Genomic DNA, 18,988 nt, shown 5'->3' with positions numbered 1-18,988 from the left:
CAAGCGATCTGCCCGCCTCAGCCTCCCAAAGTGCTGGGATTACAGGAGTGAGCCACTGTGACTGGCCTTATCGGGTATTTTCTATATGCCAAACACTATATTGGGTACTAATAGATACAAATGACTAGAACAAAAGCAGTCCCGCCCTTTATGAGATTTGATAGATTACTTGGCAATAGGTAAGTAAACAGACTATTACAGAGCAATGCGTGTTATTACAGTATACTCAGACATGGTGCTATGAAAGGAGGCCTTCAGAGGGCCATGGGAGGACCTAGACAAAGTACCTAACTTGGACCTGTGGAAAGGGGAAATCAGGAAAGCATCCCAAAAGGAATGTGCAAAATGTGACTGGAAAGAAGAACAAGAATCAGTTAAGTAGAAGGCAGGATATTCCAGGCAGAGGAAACAGCATATGCAAGGCTACATGAGAGGCAAAGCCCACCACAACTTCAGGAACAAAGTGCCTCTGAAGGCTGTCCCAGAGTGCCTGGTGGATATGTGCACACTCTGAATTCAAGGGCCAGTGCTACTTCCTGGGCGAGTGAATGACATGGCTCAAAAAGAACAAAGGGCTAAATGAAAGCAGCAGATGGGGTAAATCCTGTAGGAACTCCTCAAGTTGAGGAACAGAGAAGACACTGACGAGTGAGGTCTAGGATTAGCTAGAGAAGCAGGAGATATAAAAGAAAAGGAAAAAATAGAGTTATTAAAACAGGGAAGAGAATATTCAATAAGCAAACACAGATCTGCCACACTGAACTGCATTAAAATTAGGATGCAAAATATCCACTGTATTAGCAACAAGGAAGCAGATCTTGTCAAGAATTATTTCACCAGGTGTGGTGGCTCATACCTGTAATCCTAGTACTTTGGGAGTCTGACGTGGGCAGATCACTTGAGGCTAGCCTGGCCAACATGGTCAACATGCCAACAAGGTCAACAAGCCTGGCCAACATGGTGAAGCCCCATCTCTACCAAAAATACAAAAAATTAGCTGGGCATGATGGCAGGCACCTGTAGTCCCAGCTACTCAGGGGGCTGAGGCAGGAGAATCGCTTGAAGCCGGAAGGCAGAGGTTGCAGTGAGCCAAGACTGTGGCACTGCACTCCAGCCTGGGCGACAGAGCAAGACTCTGTCTGGAAAAAAAAAAAAAAAAAAGGAAAGAAAGGAAAGAAAGGAAAGGAAAGGAAGGAAGGAAGGAAAGAAGGAAGGAAGGAAGGAAGGAAGGAAGGAAGGAAGGAAGGAAGGAAGGAAGGAAGGAAGGAAGGAAGGAAGGAAGGAAGGAAGGAAGGAAGGGAGGGAATTATTTCAGTGGCTTGGTAGCATAGAGCCTCATTTCCCTGGAAGATAAATACAGAGTGACTAGAAGATGAACGATGGGCACAGTGACCTATTTACTTCAAAAATTTCAACTGGAGGAGAGTAAAAAGCAGTGGCTGGAGGAGCAGTCTCGGCTGGAGGAAGCTGGACTGTTGAACTGGCATACAAAAGATGATAATTGGGAGGGCCTGGAATCCATTCCTCAGAGAGTCACCAACCCCTTATTGCAAGATGCCTTGAACAGGCGAGATGCGAAGGGGTCAGGAGCACAGACTGAAGGTTGCCTCAGACAAGGAGCAAAGGCTCCTTTTCCCCTGTGAGAGAAATGAGGTGGGAAGGATGACAGGTAAGCTTTAGAGCTGATGGCCAGATGCTGGGGGAGACAGATTGGAGATTAAAGACTGGATTTCTAGGGGCTCAATACTGGGAGATTTTTTTTTCCAGCAGCATTTAGGAGCCTGGGCCCAGGAAGACAAAGGCAGGTGCTGAGCCTGTTCCAGGGCTAGAGGTGGTAGGTAAGAAGATAGACACAAGTACAGTGAGAGGCAGCATCAAAAGTGACTGACCACAGTCTCCGCTGCAGAAGGAGGGAAGTGAGGAGGCTGCAGTGGCGGGAGGGGAGAAACAGCTGGAAATCTGAATGAAGGAGAAAACCCAAACTAAAGAAAGTGACTGAGCAAGGGAATATGGAAGCACAGAGGCTGTAACTAGAGAACAGGTCTGAGCTTAACAATAGGTGAAAGGTAGAGACTACCTCAACAGCCAGGGAGGGAAATAGCTGGAAGAGAGGAACAGGAAGTTCCCTGGGACAGGAGGTGATGATGCTGGGTGGGCTGCCCAAATGCACTGACATGGGCCAGGGGTGACAGAAGCCTTGAAATGGAAAGACAGGTTGTGAGCCAGTAAACTAAGGGGAGTAGGGAGTGCCACAAAAGGGCCCATTTACAATACAACTAAGCTGGGCATGGTGGCTCACACCTGTAATCCCAGTATTTTGGGAGTCCGAGGTGGGAGGATCACTCAAGCTTAGGAGTTCAAGACCAGCCTGGACAACATGGTAAGACCCTGTACCCAACCAAAAAAAATCATTAAAAATAAAATTAAATTAAATACAAAAACAGAAGGCAAGCAAGTAAGCAATTCCCCACTACGGCAATTTATTGACTAGAAAGCTTAAGTCCTAAGATATATATGCATACAAATACATACACACACACACACACACACCCCATGTGCTCCCCCACACCCCCCAGGCATTTTCACTCTCCTCAGCAAATCAGAAAACAAAAGCATAATCAACAAACTGGGGTCTTCTCCAGAGTTCGGACTTCTAACTATGTGTTTTTTACCCCATACATCTACTTCTGTCACATATGTTCCATGGTATCCACTCAGTGTCACACAAATGACTCCAAAAGAAAATAGAAGGAGGAAAAAAATCTCCTCACCATTCAAAAAAAATAGTCAAAGTACCTTTTTATTCTCCTTTATCATCCATTTTTAAGGAAAACCTTTCCCCTTTCAGACGTTTAAATGATTTGTAGTCAACAACTATTAAAAAAAAAAAAAATCAAATCCAGGACTACTTCTATATATAATCCTCACAGCTAGAATTAGAAATAGGAAAAAAGGGGAGATGTTTTCACAACTTCAATGGTTTGCAGACAGCTAGTTCTGCTATCTATGTGGCATAGATGGCACAGGGACTGCTTCTATATGGCAAGGGAAGAATTTAATAACTGTGTGAATAGAAAACGGGGAGCAATCAGGAAATCATTCAGAATTACTCAACATAATTTTTGTATGTAAATTTAAGTAACCAGGCCGGGCGCGGGGGCTCACATCTGTAATCCTAGCACTTTGGGAGGCCGAAGTGGGCAGATCGCCTGAGGTCAGGAGTGCGAGACCAGCCTGGCCAACATGGTGAAACCCTGTCTCTATTACAAATACCAAAAATTAGCAGGGTGTAGTGGCAGGTGCCTGTAATCCCAGCTAGTCAGGAGGCTGAGACAGGAGAATTGCTTGAACCTGGGAGGCGGAGGCTGCAGTGAGCCGAGATCGCACCATTGCACTCCAGCCTGGGCAACAAGAGCGAAACTTCATCTCAAAAATAAATAAATAAATAAAGTAACCATAAAAATATCTGTAATCATATCTGAAGTGTTACAATGCCTAAAAATTCAGTCTTATCACTTAGCCATCTAAAAGTAAGATAATTATCAGTACACTTGAGATTTTTTAATAAGGTGCTTGACTTGAAAGAATCACTCAAAGCTAACTGTGTACTGAGAATTGCTAATAAGAGTACATAAGCCAGGCGCAGTGGCTCACGCCTGTAATCCCAGCAATTTGGGAGGCCGAGGTGGGCGGATCACGAGGTCAGGAGTTTGAGACCAGCCTGACCAACATGGTGAAACCCTGTCTCTACTAAAAACAGCAAAAATTAGCTGGGTGTAGTGGCAGGCGCCTGTAATCCCAGCTACTCAGGAGGGTGAGGCAGCAGAATCACTTGGACCCGAGAGGCGGAGGTTGCAGGGAGTTGAGATCGTGCCGCTGCACTCCAGCCTGGGTGATAGAGCGAGACTCCGTCTCAAAAAAAAAAAAAAGAAAAAAAAAAGACGACCACATAATGGACATAATGGGATAAATCAGCCAACATTATTGAAAATATCCCTTGAAATTCACAAAAACTAAATGAGACCTTTATTCTCATAGTGTCGGCTGCAAGTCAGTGAGCTAGGCACATAATTTTCAATATATTCCTAGTGGGAAGGCTAAAATTTGAAGATTCTTTTAAAAAATCTTTACATATTAAAATATAAATTTTTTTGTACAAATCAAAGATTATCTGCATACATACTTGGACAAAAGCTATCACTTCACTTCAATGAATACTATACTGCCTGCCTACTAATTACAGTGCACTGTTGTTGGTGTTCTAGGGCTACAAAATTTACAATGAAACAAATATCATCCTCCTGGAGAAGACACCTACACAGATGCCTTCACTATCTGGTCTCATGAGCTCAAGGTCATGATGGAATAACCTCCACTAGGCTACCCTTCTGGAAGCATTTAGAGGCCATATGGCAGTCAAGGTTAAAAGTAATGGCAGAGGAAACATAAAAAGGAAGAGAGGAAAAATATATACAATAAGAGAATAATGCACATGCATTGTGTGAGGGGGTAGCAGAGAAAGGTTAAGACCAAAGAGGAAGGAAGTGAAATATGATCTCATCCTTTCAAGCGTAGGTGACACTTAATATGAACAGAGACGGACAAGAAGTCAATCCCAGATTAGGGAGGGACTCAGAACATACACGCTCACTCCTCCTTGCCCTTCAGAACTTCAACTAGATACTACCTTTATACACTTTCCTTTATTTGTTTTGCCTGTTCCCAATCCCAATTAGATACCCTTTCCTGAGCATCCCCACAGCACCTGGAGCCTAGGCCTGTAAGAGTTCTTATCACCGTGAACTGGGATTATCTTTATGCAGACACTTTGTCTGCTGGACTACTGAACTTCCTAAGGGCAGGGACCAAGTTTTTCTTCCTCACCACATATCCCGACTGCCTAGCACACAGCCTGGTACCTAGTAGTTGTTCATGTATTATTTGTTGAATGACTGAATCAATGGACACTGGCTGCAAGGAGCTTACAATCTAGACTAGAAAAGCAAATGAAAGATGGACAAAAAGCTTCACAGAGAAATTGGTCCGGAGTGGCTGGTTTTAATTTCACATACACAAAAAAGTATAAAGCAGCCATGCTGTCATGCCATATGATCCCAGAGTGCTAAAACACTGAGCTGGTTTTGTCCTTTTGGGAAGGGTTCTCTGAAGCTTCGGAGCATTCTCCGAATGTTCTATATTTAAACACCCCACCACCTACCAGATGCTTCCCTGGACATCCTCTATCAACATGTTCACAACCAGATCACCATCTTCTTTGCACACCTGTTCCTTTTCCTGTGTCCCCACCTTGGTGAGGGGCTGCATCTTTCATCTAGCTATCTATTTCCCTAATCTGGGACACTCCTCCCATTTCCTTTTCTTCCCCTTCCCCCACATTCAAGAAATCACCAAATCCTCCTGATTTGAGACAGTAAGGCATAGAGATTAAAAATACCTGGCCGGGCACGGTGGCTGATGCCTGTAATTCCAACACTTTGGGAGGCCGAGGCGGGTGGATCACCTCAGGTCAGGAGTTCAAGACCAGCCTGGCCAACATGATGAAACCCCATCTCTACTAAAAATACCAAAAAAAAAAAAAAAAAAAAAAAATTAGCCAGGTGTGGTGGCGGGCACCTGTAATCCCAGCTACTCGGGAGGCTGAGGCAGGAGAATCACTTGAACTCAGGAGATGGAGGTTGCTGTGAGCCGAGATCGCGCCATTGCACCCCAGCCTGGGCAACAAAAGCAAAACTCCGTCTCATAAATAAATAAATAAACAAAAACAAATACCTTTCCCTTCGGAGAAAGACACAAAACTTAGGACAAAGACCTGGACTGGGTTATAATGGTAAAGAATCATCCTTATCTATTGCTTGTTCTAATTTGCCATACACGACATACCTCTATAGAGTAACAGGTGTTCAAGAAGGATCAAAGGAAAAGCATGTCCTACAACATAATATGTACTTTTGTTGCTAAAAGGGAGAGACCTTCAACAAGATACATTCCTCCCTGCAACCTGTGTATGGATTTTCTTTTCTTATGGCTATGAGGACAAGGTAGAGCAACCATCTAGTCAGGAAGTTGGACACATGACAAACAGTAGCACTCCTGACCAAGTCACAAAACAAGTCATTAAAAACTTTACTTCGTAGCTGTCTCAGTGCAAGCATATTTGGGCAAGTCATTCTTTTATCAGCTCCCATTAGGCCCACCCAATTTAACTTCAAGTTGGTCATCAAAAATAGTTCCTGGAAACAACTGAACATGCGACAGAAATACAGCCACACTCAGTTGCCTGAGGTGGGAAAAAATGGTGGTGGCTTCTAATTTCCTCAAAATAGCAGAAGGGGGCTGAGGATAGAGAAAAGAGGAAGGGCAGGAAGGGAAGGAGCACCTGGCCAACGATTTTATCCCAGACTTTACGGTCAAGGGCACTCCCTCAGGCCACCAACCCTTCAGCCCTTTGCTTCAATTTTATCGAACGATAATACACCAAACACCTACACAAGGCCAAGCATCACATAACATTAACATCAAGCTTGACGAGAAAACCCAGCTTGGGGTAGGGGTTGCAAACTCAAGTGCTAGGTAGCATACACCGACAAGGACAGTGTAACCCACTGTGGGACTGTGGTAACCTCTGAAACACACAAATGTCCATCCAAAAGGAGTTGTGTCCCTCAGTCCAGCAGACCACTGCCAGTGTAAGATCAGATGGTGTGATTTTCAGATTTTTCAAGAGAGGCCAGAATCCAGAGTTGCATGTCATTTCTCCTGATTCATTTATAAACAATGGCACAAATTAAACTCTTCTCTTTTTTAAAAAACATTGTGTGAAGCAAGCAAAATATGACTGTGGGTGGCCAATCTGTGACATCTAGGTAAGAGGTTAGAAAACTAGGCAAAGGTCAAAAACTACAAACTCTCTCTTCCTATGTCCTAATAAATCGGGGAGGCTTAGCACAATCCCCTGTCTTTCTTCACAGCCATGTATTTGGAAGCTGAAGCAATGGCCACACTGCCACAGTGCTATTGTTCTGAAGTTGAATCCAGGACACAGGAGAAGACTGAGAGCCTGAGACCTCACTGTCCTCCTAAAACATTTCCTGCTGTTATAGACCAATTGACAGTATATAATAAATAGCGCTGCATGTAAAGGACTTTGCACAGTGCCTGAGGCACAATGCAGATTTCAATAAATGTTAGCTATTAGTGGGTTTTATCCTGAACAAGGGTAGAACATGCCACAGACTGTGTGTGTTTCTCTCTCAAATGGAAGATTTTTTAGTCCAATTACAAAATCCAACATTCCTCTTTAGACAAAAGAAGAATTTCAAAAGGAACTACATTCATCCATGTGGCATTCAGGAATTTTAAAATATAATGTGGTTTAGGCCCCAACAGGGCACTTTATTATTTTTAAGGAAATAATGGTTTTTTTTAAGTTTTAATTTGAGTTAATATGAAATTTTAAAGTTCTGTCCCACTTTTAGATCGGGGGATCAGGAACAGCCATATAATGCTACCAAATCCCGCATCAGTAGGCCATTTTTTCCAGAAAGGTCACCCCACGCTCTGGTCTCCTCCTGTGACCTTGTCTTTGTAAAATGTTAGACCCAGGTAATGCTATATGGCTGTCTAGTCTAATGACTACATTTTACAGATCTTGTATGTAACTCCTCAAAATCCCACAACAGTCAAAGGCAGAGTCACAACCCAAACCCGGTGTCCTGAGTCTTCTTCTTCCATGACCTCACATGTCCCCTCCTATGAGTAGTGCACATGTTCAGGGTGGCTGCTTCAGGCGAGCAGGGCAGCTTGAGAGTAAAGCTCTGAAACACAACTGTTTTGTGTGAAACTAACCAACACTGGAGACAGATACAGGCACCTACCCTTAGGAGCAAAATGTTCTATCAACCAAGGGCACAGGCTGGGGAAGGTTTCCTATACACAGCCCAGCAGAGTCTTGCTTCTATACATTGCAGGCATGGTCAAAATCTTTTAAAAATCCTCTAATATCAACTGTGCCTTTTTAACCACTGGGTTGGAACAAGAATTCCATACCTGTATGAAAGAATATAATTTACTTGCTGGAAAAGTAGAAGTGTCACAAAGCAAAGGAATCAATGATTTTGTTTTTTTTTTTTTTTTTTTTTGAGATGGAGTTTCACTCTTGTTGCACAGGCTGGAGTGCAATGGTGAGATCTCAGGTCACAGCAACCTCTGTCTCCCAGGTTCACGTGATTCTCCTGCCTCAGCCTCCCAAGTAGCTGGGATTACAGGCATGCACCACCACGGTCGGCTAATTTTGTATTTTTAGTAGAGATAGGGTTTCACCATGTTGGTCAGGCCAGTCTTGAACTCCCGAACTCAAGTGATCCACCCACCTCGGCCTCCCAAAGTGCTGGGATTACAGGCGTGAGCCACCGCGCCTGGCCGGAATCAAAGATTTTTAAATACTGTCACTATGCTTCAAACTGTCCAACTTCCAAAGTACTGAGAAAATATTTTTTGAAATGTAGCCAAGTATAGAATATAGACTGTGTCCTACATTCAAAAGTTGTCTTTCTAGAAAGCATGTTTTAATGGCAAAGGATACAAAGCAAGCTGTAAAAAGAGACTAAAATTAGCTAAAACCGCAAATAACTTAACATACTTATCACTTCCTTATGATCAACCTACAAAAATCAAACTTTAAAGGCACTTACAAAATCAAAGGTGGGAGGCCAGCTGCGCCCTTTAACTTTAGCTCTACCCTTTCCTCCTTCTAACACGGACCCTGGCACGTAAACATTGCCAGACAATGACATGGTATTAATGTGAAGGTGAGCAAGCACCAGGGAAACTACGGGAGCTCAGTTTTGCACTGTAAATAAAACAGCATGTACCATGCAGTTCTTAAGTGGTTAGAAAGGTAACTACCTCCTCAAACTGAAGATGGGAAATGAAGATGAAGGCCCACACCCATCTCCAGCTGCATTTCACAGACAGCTAAGGACATACCACACTCCCACTTCAAACCAAAGTATTCTTCCATCTTCTAAAGCCATCTATTTCCTACTTTCAAAAGCAACATCTTCCAAGTCTATTGGGAAACCAAAAGTTTGTCACCATTTGAGTAGTGGAACAAGTTGCAAAATGAGGCTTAGTTGACAAATATATAATCTTGGGGGAAAAAAGTCACTGGGTTTGTTAAACTACATCTACTTTTTCAGTGATTCTCTCTCTGAGTGTATTAACCATGTCTGGTAAGTTTTGTGACAAATTTTTTGGAGACACTTCAAGCTCACAAAGGATGAAAACAAGTGGTTAAGGATGAGAACAGAACCTACCAATACTACTGTGCACACTCTAACATTGTTACTCAAACTTTCAAAAGCATTTTCATCAGCAGGTAGAGAAATAGGGGCAAGTAGGAGACCTGGGTAGTTATTTGTGGTGTGAACAGGACAAACAAAATACTGATAATGGCACTAATATTCCTTAGATTTATTCAAGAAAAACTGTTAGTAAGGCATGAAGGAATATTTAGAAATGCTCAGAAATGATACCATGATAGGTACATAAAAGGGCCCATTAAAACCCAGCATTCTAGGGATGTGGATTCTCAAGGAATGTTCAAGAGCAACCCTTAGGTGTGGCTAAACCAGCTTGCATGCTGGGGACTGCTCCAAAAATTTGGTTCTATGCTTGTAGAAACCTGACGTAGCTTAATGTGACTTCCTGATCTTGGCCCCATTCTGCCTCAACCCACCTCGGAGGATGATCCTTAACACTCTGGCAACAGGGAGGCAGCATCCAGGTAGTGGAGAACAATAACAGTAATGCTCTTAATTCAAAAGTCCTGTCAAGACACAGTTCAGATCAGAGTAAGAAACAACAAAGCAAAACAATGACAACAACAACAAACCAAAAAATGATATATTCCCTCCCCAGCCCCGAAAAAAAATTCACAGGGTACCTTCTTAGAGGCCGCTTTTCTCTATGCAAAAGTTAGCCACAAAAATATTTACGACTCAGTGAAGGCGTATTTTCCCTTTATCCTTACAGAAGCAAACCAAGTCCTGACTATTTGAAAAGTAAAACAGTAGTTGACAGTGACAAATATTCAACCATCAAGGAGAATTAAAGCTAATTTACCATGTTATGTTAAATGCAGTTTGCTTATTCGTTCTCGAGTGAAGTTATATTCAGAAGTGACTTCATCCTTAGACATTTTTAAGTAACCCACGTTTGTAAGAGAACTCTGTTTGGAGTAATTACTTGATGTTCACTTTCCTCTAAGAAATTCGCAATAGTGTACAATCCTGTAACCAGTGCCCATCTGAATAAAAATTAGCTAAGCTGTAAGCTATAATTTAACGTGGTGACTTTTAAATAAGATGCTGCAAAAGGAAGAGATGTGCCAATAAAAGATCCATTAAGAAAGGAAAAATGTCGAAAAACATTTCTTAACAGAGATAAGGGAAGAGTTTTCCTTTTCTAATCACTAAAAATTTTTAAAAATTATTTTGAAGACCTAGTTTTGCTATGCTCATCTTATCTTTGAGAATGACGTTGCTCACCCACAAAAGCCACAAACACAGCCAAGGCTTCCTTCTTCATCTGTAAAAGTAAAACATACCTCAGTCTCTAGGAAGAAATATCTGAAAAGTAAAGACAAGGAGATAGGGACACAAGCCTACTTGGGGCCCAAAACTTTACTTCAACAAGTGGTTAATCCTCAAGAAGGATTTAGAATTTTCCAGCACTAGATTCAGAGTAGTAAAGAATATGTTTATTTCCCAGAGAAAATGCAGACCTTAAGTGTCCCTTTGCCATGTTTACTCTGAGTCCATATTACAGAGCTGACTTCAGAGCACTAATTCTATCTAATTACCATAGGGTATCCATAAAACCTTACTGCCTTGGTAAAACCATAAGCATTCAGTACATCGAACCATGTCACCCATTTGTCTCTTAAAAAAAGGATTGGGCCGGGCACAGTGGCTCACGCCTGTAATTCCAACACTTTGGGAGCCTGGGGCAGACAGGTGGCTTAAGCCCAGGAGTTCAACACCAGCCTGGGCAACACAGCAAAATCCCATCTCTACTCCAAAAAAAATACAAAAGTTAGCTGGCCGTGATGGCACATGCCCGTAGTCCCAGCTACTTGGGAGGCTGAGGTGCGAGGATCACTTGAACCCAGGAGGTAGAGGTCGCAGTGAGCCAAGATTGTGCCACTGCACTCCAGCCTGGATGACAGAGCAAGACCCTATCTCAAAAAAAAAGTATTAAAAAAAATAAACTTTAAAAGGACTGAAAATCATTTATAAGTACTTGGTATTATTTTATTTGTAGTGTGACTTGTACCAAAGCCCAGACATCAATAGATTTGATGGCTACAGTTTTCTATGGTGGTTTCAGGGCAGGAGGGAATCTTTCGTGTGAAATGGCCTTGTTTCCAGTTTTCATACAATCAAAATGTACAAGCTGTCAGCAAGATACTCATGATTATGTCAAGCTGCTTTGAAAAAGGAGAGGGCACCAGCTAGTAAACTCTGAAGACCATTTCTACACAAAGTAAAGCATTATTTCTAAAATCCTGGAGATTTAGGTACTTTCTTCTCAAATATGGCAGATGTGTCAACTATCATATTATTCAAATGAAACTTAGACCAGATGTAGGTTTCTTCCTAAAATTACAACATAAAGGGCAGCTATTCTTTGTGTACCTAGTTAGGGTTGAAGCTTTCGTAAATTCTCAAGAATCAGTTCCTCTATCTTTTACAGGAAAAGCCACCCAACTGCTACTTGAGAGAAAAACTGCAAAGGGACAGCGTCCGTGTCAGGGCTACTCATTTTCCCACATTACTAAGTCAAATGAACTCCATTTATCAAAAACGTTTCATGCCCCTTGGGAAAAAACACTCCATTCTTTTGAGTTGTTAACTATACTCACAAACCTCCTATAAACTTTTGAGCCTAATCGTACCCACCCACACCTTACCAAACTGAGTAACCACTGCAGTGTTTACAAGGAGTATTCAGGAACATTAAATTCTATTTGTGAGCACATTAAAGATTTTTATTACTTGACCTGAACGTAACGATCTGTTAGTCCAGGATCATTTTGACAAAGGGAGAAACCAAAACCCAAAGAAAGTAAGGGACTCACTCAGCACTGTTAGTATGACAGCTGAGACTACAACTATACCCAGACACAGGGGACACTACAAAAAGCAAAACATTAAACTACTCTTTTGGCCCTAAGGGTGGTCTGATCAAAGGCCAAAAAATGTCATTACCATTTATAGTTTGAAAAAAAAAAAAAAAAATCAAAGACTTGGTAACGGTCACTATTTTATGGTGAACTATATTTTATATCCCAAAATCAAAAAATATTTTACGAACCAACCACATGCAAAAGCCCTCTAGAAGGCTTGTGAGAACCAGTCAGGAGTGATGATGGCAGAGGAATTCAACAATTCTTAGAGAGACAAACATATTACCTCCAAGTTGCCTGTAAAGTTCACCCTAGGCCAAGTACAAATTTACTGTTACATTTAAAGCTTCTGTGAAACAAATCAGTGGTATCAGCTTCTACTGGATAAGAATGCCAGCCTTTCTTCCAAAGCCACTACAGCAGGCAATACTAAATTACCTCATTAGGCCATGACTCAAAATGTGCTAGGACTTTCTCCCAGAGTGACCTCTGCTATTGGTACTAATGTGGGCTAATCTATTAGTTTCCATCATTGCCCCCCTAGAGTGGGAGCCAGGAACCATGTTTTGTACATCTTTATACCATCAGGCTAGCAAAGTACTGACCATCAATTCAATCCCAACTTCTGTTAGGTACCTACTCTGTGCCAGGAGCAGAGGACTTCCAGATGGATGAGAAAGATGGAACAGGTGGCCTCGGGAAGCTTGGGCTCCGCTGGAGATGGACCTGGGATATAAAGTAGCAGCTACAGCGGGCACAGTGTCTCATACCTATAATCCCAGCACTCTGGGAGGCCAAAGCAGGAGGTTTGCTTGAGCCCAGGAGTTTGAGACCAGCCTGGGCAATATAGTGAGACCTTGACTTTATAAAATTTTTTAAAACAATTGTAAAGACGTAGCTACAATGACAGTAGGACTTTAGAAGAGATATGTGCCAGCTTGTATGAAAACACACAGGTGATGGAGTAAAACTCCGGTGCAAGGAAGCACACATTTGAGCTGGAAGATGCAAGCTAGACTGAATGGGAGAGGCATTCTCAACAAAGTATTTCGCAATGGTATAGAGGAATGAAGGGTGAGGATGAGTTTTGAGAACGCTGCCTTTTCTTGTCTGGCTAGAACGGAAGCCACATGGGAGGCAAGGACTGGAAGCTGGTTGCCATGCTAAGGAGGAGTTTGGACTTTACAAGTGTTATGAAAGAATCAGAAGTAGTTACACAGAGGAGTGACAGGCTCATATCTGGTTTTAGAACAATTAATTACTCTAGTGATGATGGGACCGTATTAACGGGTAACCGGTTTCACTCATTTCTGCAGTGTGAAACTAGAAACCATTGCAGGCTCATAAGCAACATCTGAGAACCTAGACTACTAGTGTGGTGGAAAGGATGCCATAGTAACCAACCAATGAAACGTGGCAGAGGGAATCACCAACTACTCCAAAGTCCCCAACCCTTCTGGATACTCAAAATGTGAACATGGAATGGCTGGTGCCAAACTACATCATCTGGGAACAATGACCCAGCTAGAATTCCAATTTTCCTGAACAGGGGCAGCATAAAGCAACATGCCCAGCCTATTTGCCAGTAGTAGTTGTTACCAGAAACAAATCAGCATAAACACTGTAGGGAGAAATGTCAAATTGTGCAAAATATATATAGGCTCAGGCAGGCCTCAGAAAAAGTACCTGTAAGCCAGGCATGGTGGCTCACGCCTGCAATCCCAACTTCGGGAGGCCAAGGTGGGAGGATCGCTTGAAGCCAGGAGTTCAAGACCAACCTGGGCAACACAGCAAAACCCCATCTCTATTTTTAAAAAGAAAGAAAAAGCACTGCTAGAAACAAAAATTGCCAAAAGGATTCTGTAATCTACAAGATCAGAGGACAGTTTTCTTTAACAAAGAGAAAAGGGAAAGAATCACAAAAGAAAAGGCCATTATTTCAGTAGCTAAGTCACCAAACCTCCACAGGAAATTTCGTATTCATTTCTACCATGAAATTCAGTACATATTCAATTACATTATTCAATACCAGGTATTTTAATAGGTTTTGAGGAGCTATTCATGATACAATGCAAAATGGAGGAGAAGCAACGGCAGACAACTTGAGGCTAAGAAAAAGCGGCATTACCATTATCCCCCAACTGACTTTTTGGAACCATCTGGTATGGTTTACTTACTTCCAAAAACATCAAAGTGTTCCTATAAAAATGCCAGTGATGTCAAATAACGATAGCAAAAAGTTCTTCCCTTCACTATTTCTACTTGTGCTCCCAGTTAATTTAATATCAGTCCAGACAATTACAAAGGTATTTACACCATTTCCAAAGTACTGATCAGACACCTAAATTTAGTTCACTCAAACCGGGCTAAACAAGAACATTTAGATCTAATGGGTCACTCAAGATGACTAGAACTTCCCAGTCTCTCCATGTCATTTCCGTTAAGTCTTTTTTCTTTTAAGTAAAGTGAGTCATAGTGTATAGGTCTTTCTCCTTTGCATAAAATAGTTTTTTTTCCTCTGAAGAAAATGGTATTTAAGGAAACGTTATTGGCAAATTTTAATATTCATCTTTTTGGAATATAACAACATAAGCTGTATAGCAGTAAGGAATTTTAGTGAATTATTGTTATTGTTACATGGTTTTAACCTAGTCAGGCATTAGCTTGTATTTCATAATGAAAACAGCTATAAAAACAAATGTCAACTGGAAGAGTGGCCTATTTTACAAAGCCTGCCTCTAACATGAATAAATCTTGCCTTCATGTCACAAGCTACTATTGCAGTCCCCTTTATCTGAAACAATCAAATCATTCACACTGAAATATAGTGAATGGTGTCAGAGAATCAAAGAATTTACAGATGAGAAAACAAGCAAAACACCGGAACCAACTCCTCTTAAACTACAGATGGAGGGCAGCACATGAGCTATTCTTTTCATTCACTCAACCCTCTCTCCTCTCATTCTAGCTCAGTAAAACCAATCTATTTTCCTCATCTGGGCTCGCTCTCTCCTCTTAGACAGCTAGGCCCAATCTAGCAACGGGATGATTTGAAAGTGCTTAAATGCTAGAAAACAATGTCTTTAAAGTCATCTATATACACTATCAAAGCTGACTTTTTATAGACCTAGATGCTTATTAGCATCTATGCTATTCATTAAAAATACGGTTATGCTCACTTTATCAAATTGACCTAGCAAAGAATCTCTGCCTGAAAAATTTGTTTTCTAAGCCGCCACATTCCTCAGCACTCAAAAGTCCTCTTCACTCTTGGTTCTTTTCCCAATAGTTTTCAAGTTTTTACATCTTTTTGTTCTAATTAGAAAATAAGTTAGAGTAACTGACCTGTTTATGAAGTTGTAAGCAAAAATTACATTATTTCTCTAATTACAATAGGCTAGGCAAGCTCAAAGTATGACTTTGTATAAGGCTGCCCTCATTTCGACATCTATAAAATATTAATTTTTTAAACTTCCATTTTCTATCAATTGTAAACACATTTCTTCAAATCCTTGAAAAATAATGGTTTTAGTAAAGTGATACACACCTTGGAAAGTCAGCCACTTTAGACTCAAGGTCATTTGAACTCTGTTTCAGAAAACGCTACAGTTGTATGACAAAGAGCTACTTTTACACTTAGAAAGGAAAAAAGCTTCTGATTTCAAGATTCTAGAAAAGAAAAATACCCATACAGTGGAAGTGAGAAAAGCCCTCCGTGACAATTCTCCAAGACCAAAAGAAACTACTTCCGGGAATGTGGCAATCCAATAAGAAACAGGGAAAATCTCAACACCTTGACTAACCTGGGGGGTTTACTTATGGCAGAAAAACTTACGAAAAATGAAGAAAATGAATTGAAGACTGACACACTTCATGCTAGTTGCATGTTTAATACAGTTTTAACAATGTTTGGGTGACAGGTCAGCCCACTCTGGCTTAAAATTGTAAGAAATAAAATTCAACTAAGAACTAAGTCACAATATGTATTTCTTGTTGTCAACTCAGTCAGTTTCAGTGGAAAAGACTTCTCCACAATGCTTCCACTGTGATGGGATGTATCATAATCAACTTCAACACTTCAGACCAACAATTTTCATTTAAAGCCACTTTAGACTCTACTGACTTAAACTGATGCAGAAAATTTGTCTATACATTTTCAAAGTCACTTGTGGAATTCATTCAACTAATTCAGAGACCAGATATGGCATACAAATTTTATATACTGATCAATCATACTTATTAGTATATAGATTACAGTGGTTAGAAATATTAGTCTAGCAGAAACTAATATACACACTACAGTTCAAATAAAAAGAATCCTGTCAAATAAGCTTGATGTAAATCCACATGAAAATCAAGGCTGCCAAAAAAACGCTTTTGTTAGTCAAGCATACCAAAGAACTGCTTAAACCTTTTTTCCTTTCCAAGCAGTGCTCAAAATAGATTTTAATACTACAGCTGATGGATCTCACAATTTGCCTTTTGAGCCTATAAGCTGAAACCAGAATCAACTGCCGTCTCCCTTTACACAAGTAACAAAATCTCTCTATTCTGTATATCGCTTAAGATACTGTGCAAGTGTGGTTTTAGTATATCTTCACAACCCCCGCAATGACATTTAATTGGGAGTATGTATTTTCTTCAGAGGATTTAGCTGCTTGTGAAAGGAAGAGCTCTTTGTGTTTTTAACTATTTGTTTTACAGATATATGAGAAACGCTACTTTCCTAACTTTTTAACACAAGGAATGAAGACTCCTAAGACAAGGTCATCTCTGCCATGACCAAAGACAAAGCTGCTCACTGAGGAAAGATGCTATTTTAGAGAGGGTTAAAACGTCAACCTTCCTGATTCCCTGCCTGAAAGGATAATATCATGGCCCCAACGGAGTGGGTACCGCAGGCCTCCTGGCTAGAAGGTTCTTTAGCCCCATATTCTCATGGTTTTCTGCTCCTTTTGGTTCAGCTCACAAAGCAAATGTCTCTATGTCTCTTCCTTTGACCGGCCTTCCCTGATCCCCTTCTCTAAGGTAGCCGGCTTTCTATGCAGTCACCCTGTACCCCGTTAGGAATTCGTTCTCTTCACAGCACTTGTCTCTATCTGAAATTATTTGCTTTTGTGTTTGATTGCCCTATTCGACTCTACGCTCCACTAAGGCTAGCATCTTGCCTGTCCTGTTTAGCAAACACCATCTCCAATGCCTAAGCGGTGCCTAGCACAGAATAAGCTCGCCAACTCCTATCCAATAAATGAATGAACAGAAAGGGGGAAGGGGACTGTCATCCCTGGGACTCGACGCAGACTGAGACTAGGGAAAAGGAAATGTGAAGGAGGGAGGGGGACATTTGTTTTCCCCAGGGAGACAAAGGAAGAGAGTCTGAGGTGGTCCAGTCCAGAAAAGGAAATAGTGGGGGTGCTAAATCACCCCAGGGGACAAAGAGTGGACAGGCAGGGGGCGGGGTCGGGGTGCGAGGGATTCGCGTTGAGCACAGACAGGCGATCCCCGGCTTGAGAGATCACCCGGGCTGGAGAACAGGAGGGAGGTGGGGGATCGAAGGGGGCTCCGAGGCTGCGGAGAGAAACAGGCCCACCCCGGGGACAAAGAGGGGGGGACGCAGTGCGTTGCCGTCCCATCGAATCCTCAAGCAGGAGGAGCGAGGCAGAGGGCAAGACCCAGACGGAGTCTGGGGCCTGGGGGTCTGAGGGGATGTTCAAGCGGCCTAAGCGAAGGGCCCGCCACGCTCCGGGGCGCTCCCGCACCTGGTAAATGGCCGCCCAGCTCCCGGACTTGTCGATCTGCTCGAACTCCTTTTCCATCTCCATGACGGGCCAGGGCGGCTGCTGCGCCTCCTTCTCGGCCCACTGTGCCTTCTGCCGCTCTAGGCCGCGTCGCGCTCTTAACCCCGAGGCCCGCTGCAAGCACCGACTCCTGCCGCTACCGCCGCCCTAGCCGCCGCGGCTTCTTCATGTCAACCGGCAGCCGGAACTACGCACCGCGCCTGCCAGGGGCTCCGCCCCCGAGCAGAAGGACCAATCAGCGATCGAAAATGTCGACAAGCACTTCCGCGGGGAGGAGCCGGGGGAGGTGCTAGGGCAAGTGGCCCCAGCACCGCGAGATATTTAATAGCGCGCGCTCCCTCCTCCGCTCCGGGGCTCTGGGCTCGGGCGTGGCGCGCGCCTGTTGCCTAGGCGACCCCGGGAGTCCCGCCCACGGCGCGTGGGCTCTCTAGGCCCGGGAGGGCCTTGAGTTCCAGCCTCCACCCGGCCCGTTGAGTCACAGAGTGAGTGGCCTTAAAGTAGGTATGCACCTCCTTTCCTGCAGGGCCTGGGCCCCGGCCTCGGTAATCCAAGCTGGTGTATGGGCGGAGGGCACCGTGCTCTATTTCCTGCCTCCCAGCTCTGGCCAGATGTCTGCCCTCTTTTCATGAAACTCAGGAGTGTCATGTTTCACCACGCTGCTGGGGAACCCACTACTCTCTAAGGGTAGTGTCCCTGTCTGAAACGCAGATTTTCCACTTAGGTGCTGCAGGAATGAATGGATAGGGATGGAATGATTTTAAGTGTTTCCCAGAGTATCAAGGAACCCCTGCTCAGACTGAACTAAGCAGAGCACAAATTCCACGGTGCATTATGTTAAATAAAAATCACAGGAGCCCAGGAGCGGTGGCTTATGTCTGTAATCCCAGCACTTTGGGAGGCAGAGGCAGGCGGATGCCTTGAGGCCAGGAGTTCCAGACCAGCCTGGGTAACATAATGAGAACTCGTCACTACTAAAAGTTAA

At 42.9% G+C, this 18,988-nt stretch overlaps 1 protein-coding gene across 1 annotated transcript in view; it reads right to left on the bottom strand.

Moving 5' to 3' along the window:
- The window catches only part of PTPN1 (protein tyrosine phosphatase non-receptor type 1), a 73,988-nt gene extending 55,752 nt beyond the window's left edge, over window positions 1-18,236 (bottom strand). Inside the window, exon 1 of the mRNA XM_010383840.2 lies at window positions 17,968-18,236. Within this exon, the coding sequence (XP_010382142.1) occupies window positions 17,968-18,030 (63 nt within the window). The 5' untranslated portion in view covers window positions 18,031-18,236. The remainder of the gene's footprint in view (window positions 1-17,967) is intronic.
- Window positions 18,237-18,988: the final 752 nt, after the last annotated feature.

This window comes from Rhinopithecus roxellana, chromosome 13 (assembly GCF_007565055.1).
Source record: "Rhinopithecus roxellana isolate Shanxi Qingling chromosome 13, ASM756505v1, whole genome shotgun sequence".
NCBI lineage: Eukaryota > Metazoa > Chordata > Mammalia > Primates > Cercopithecidae > Rhinopithecus > Rhinopithecus roxellana.
This window is presented reverse-complemented; position numbering and strand designations above follow the sequence as displayed.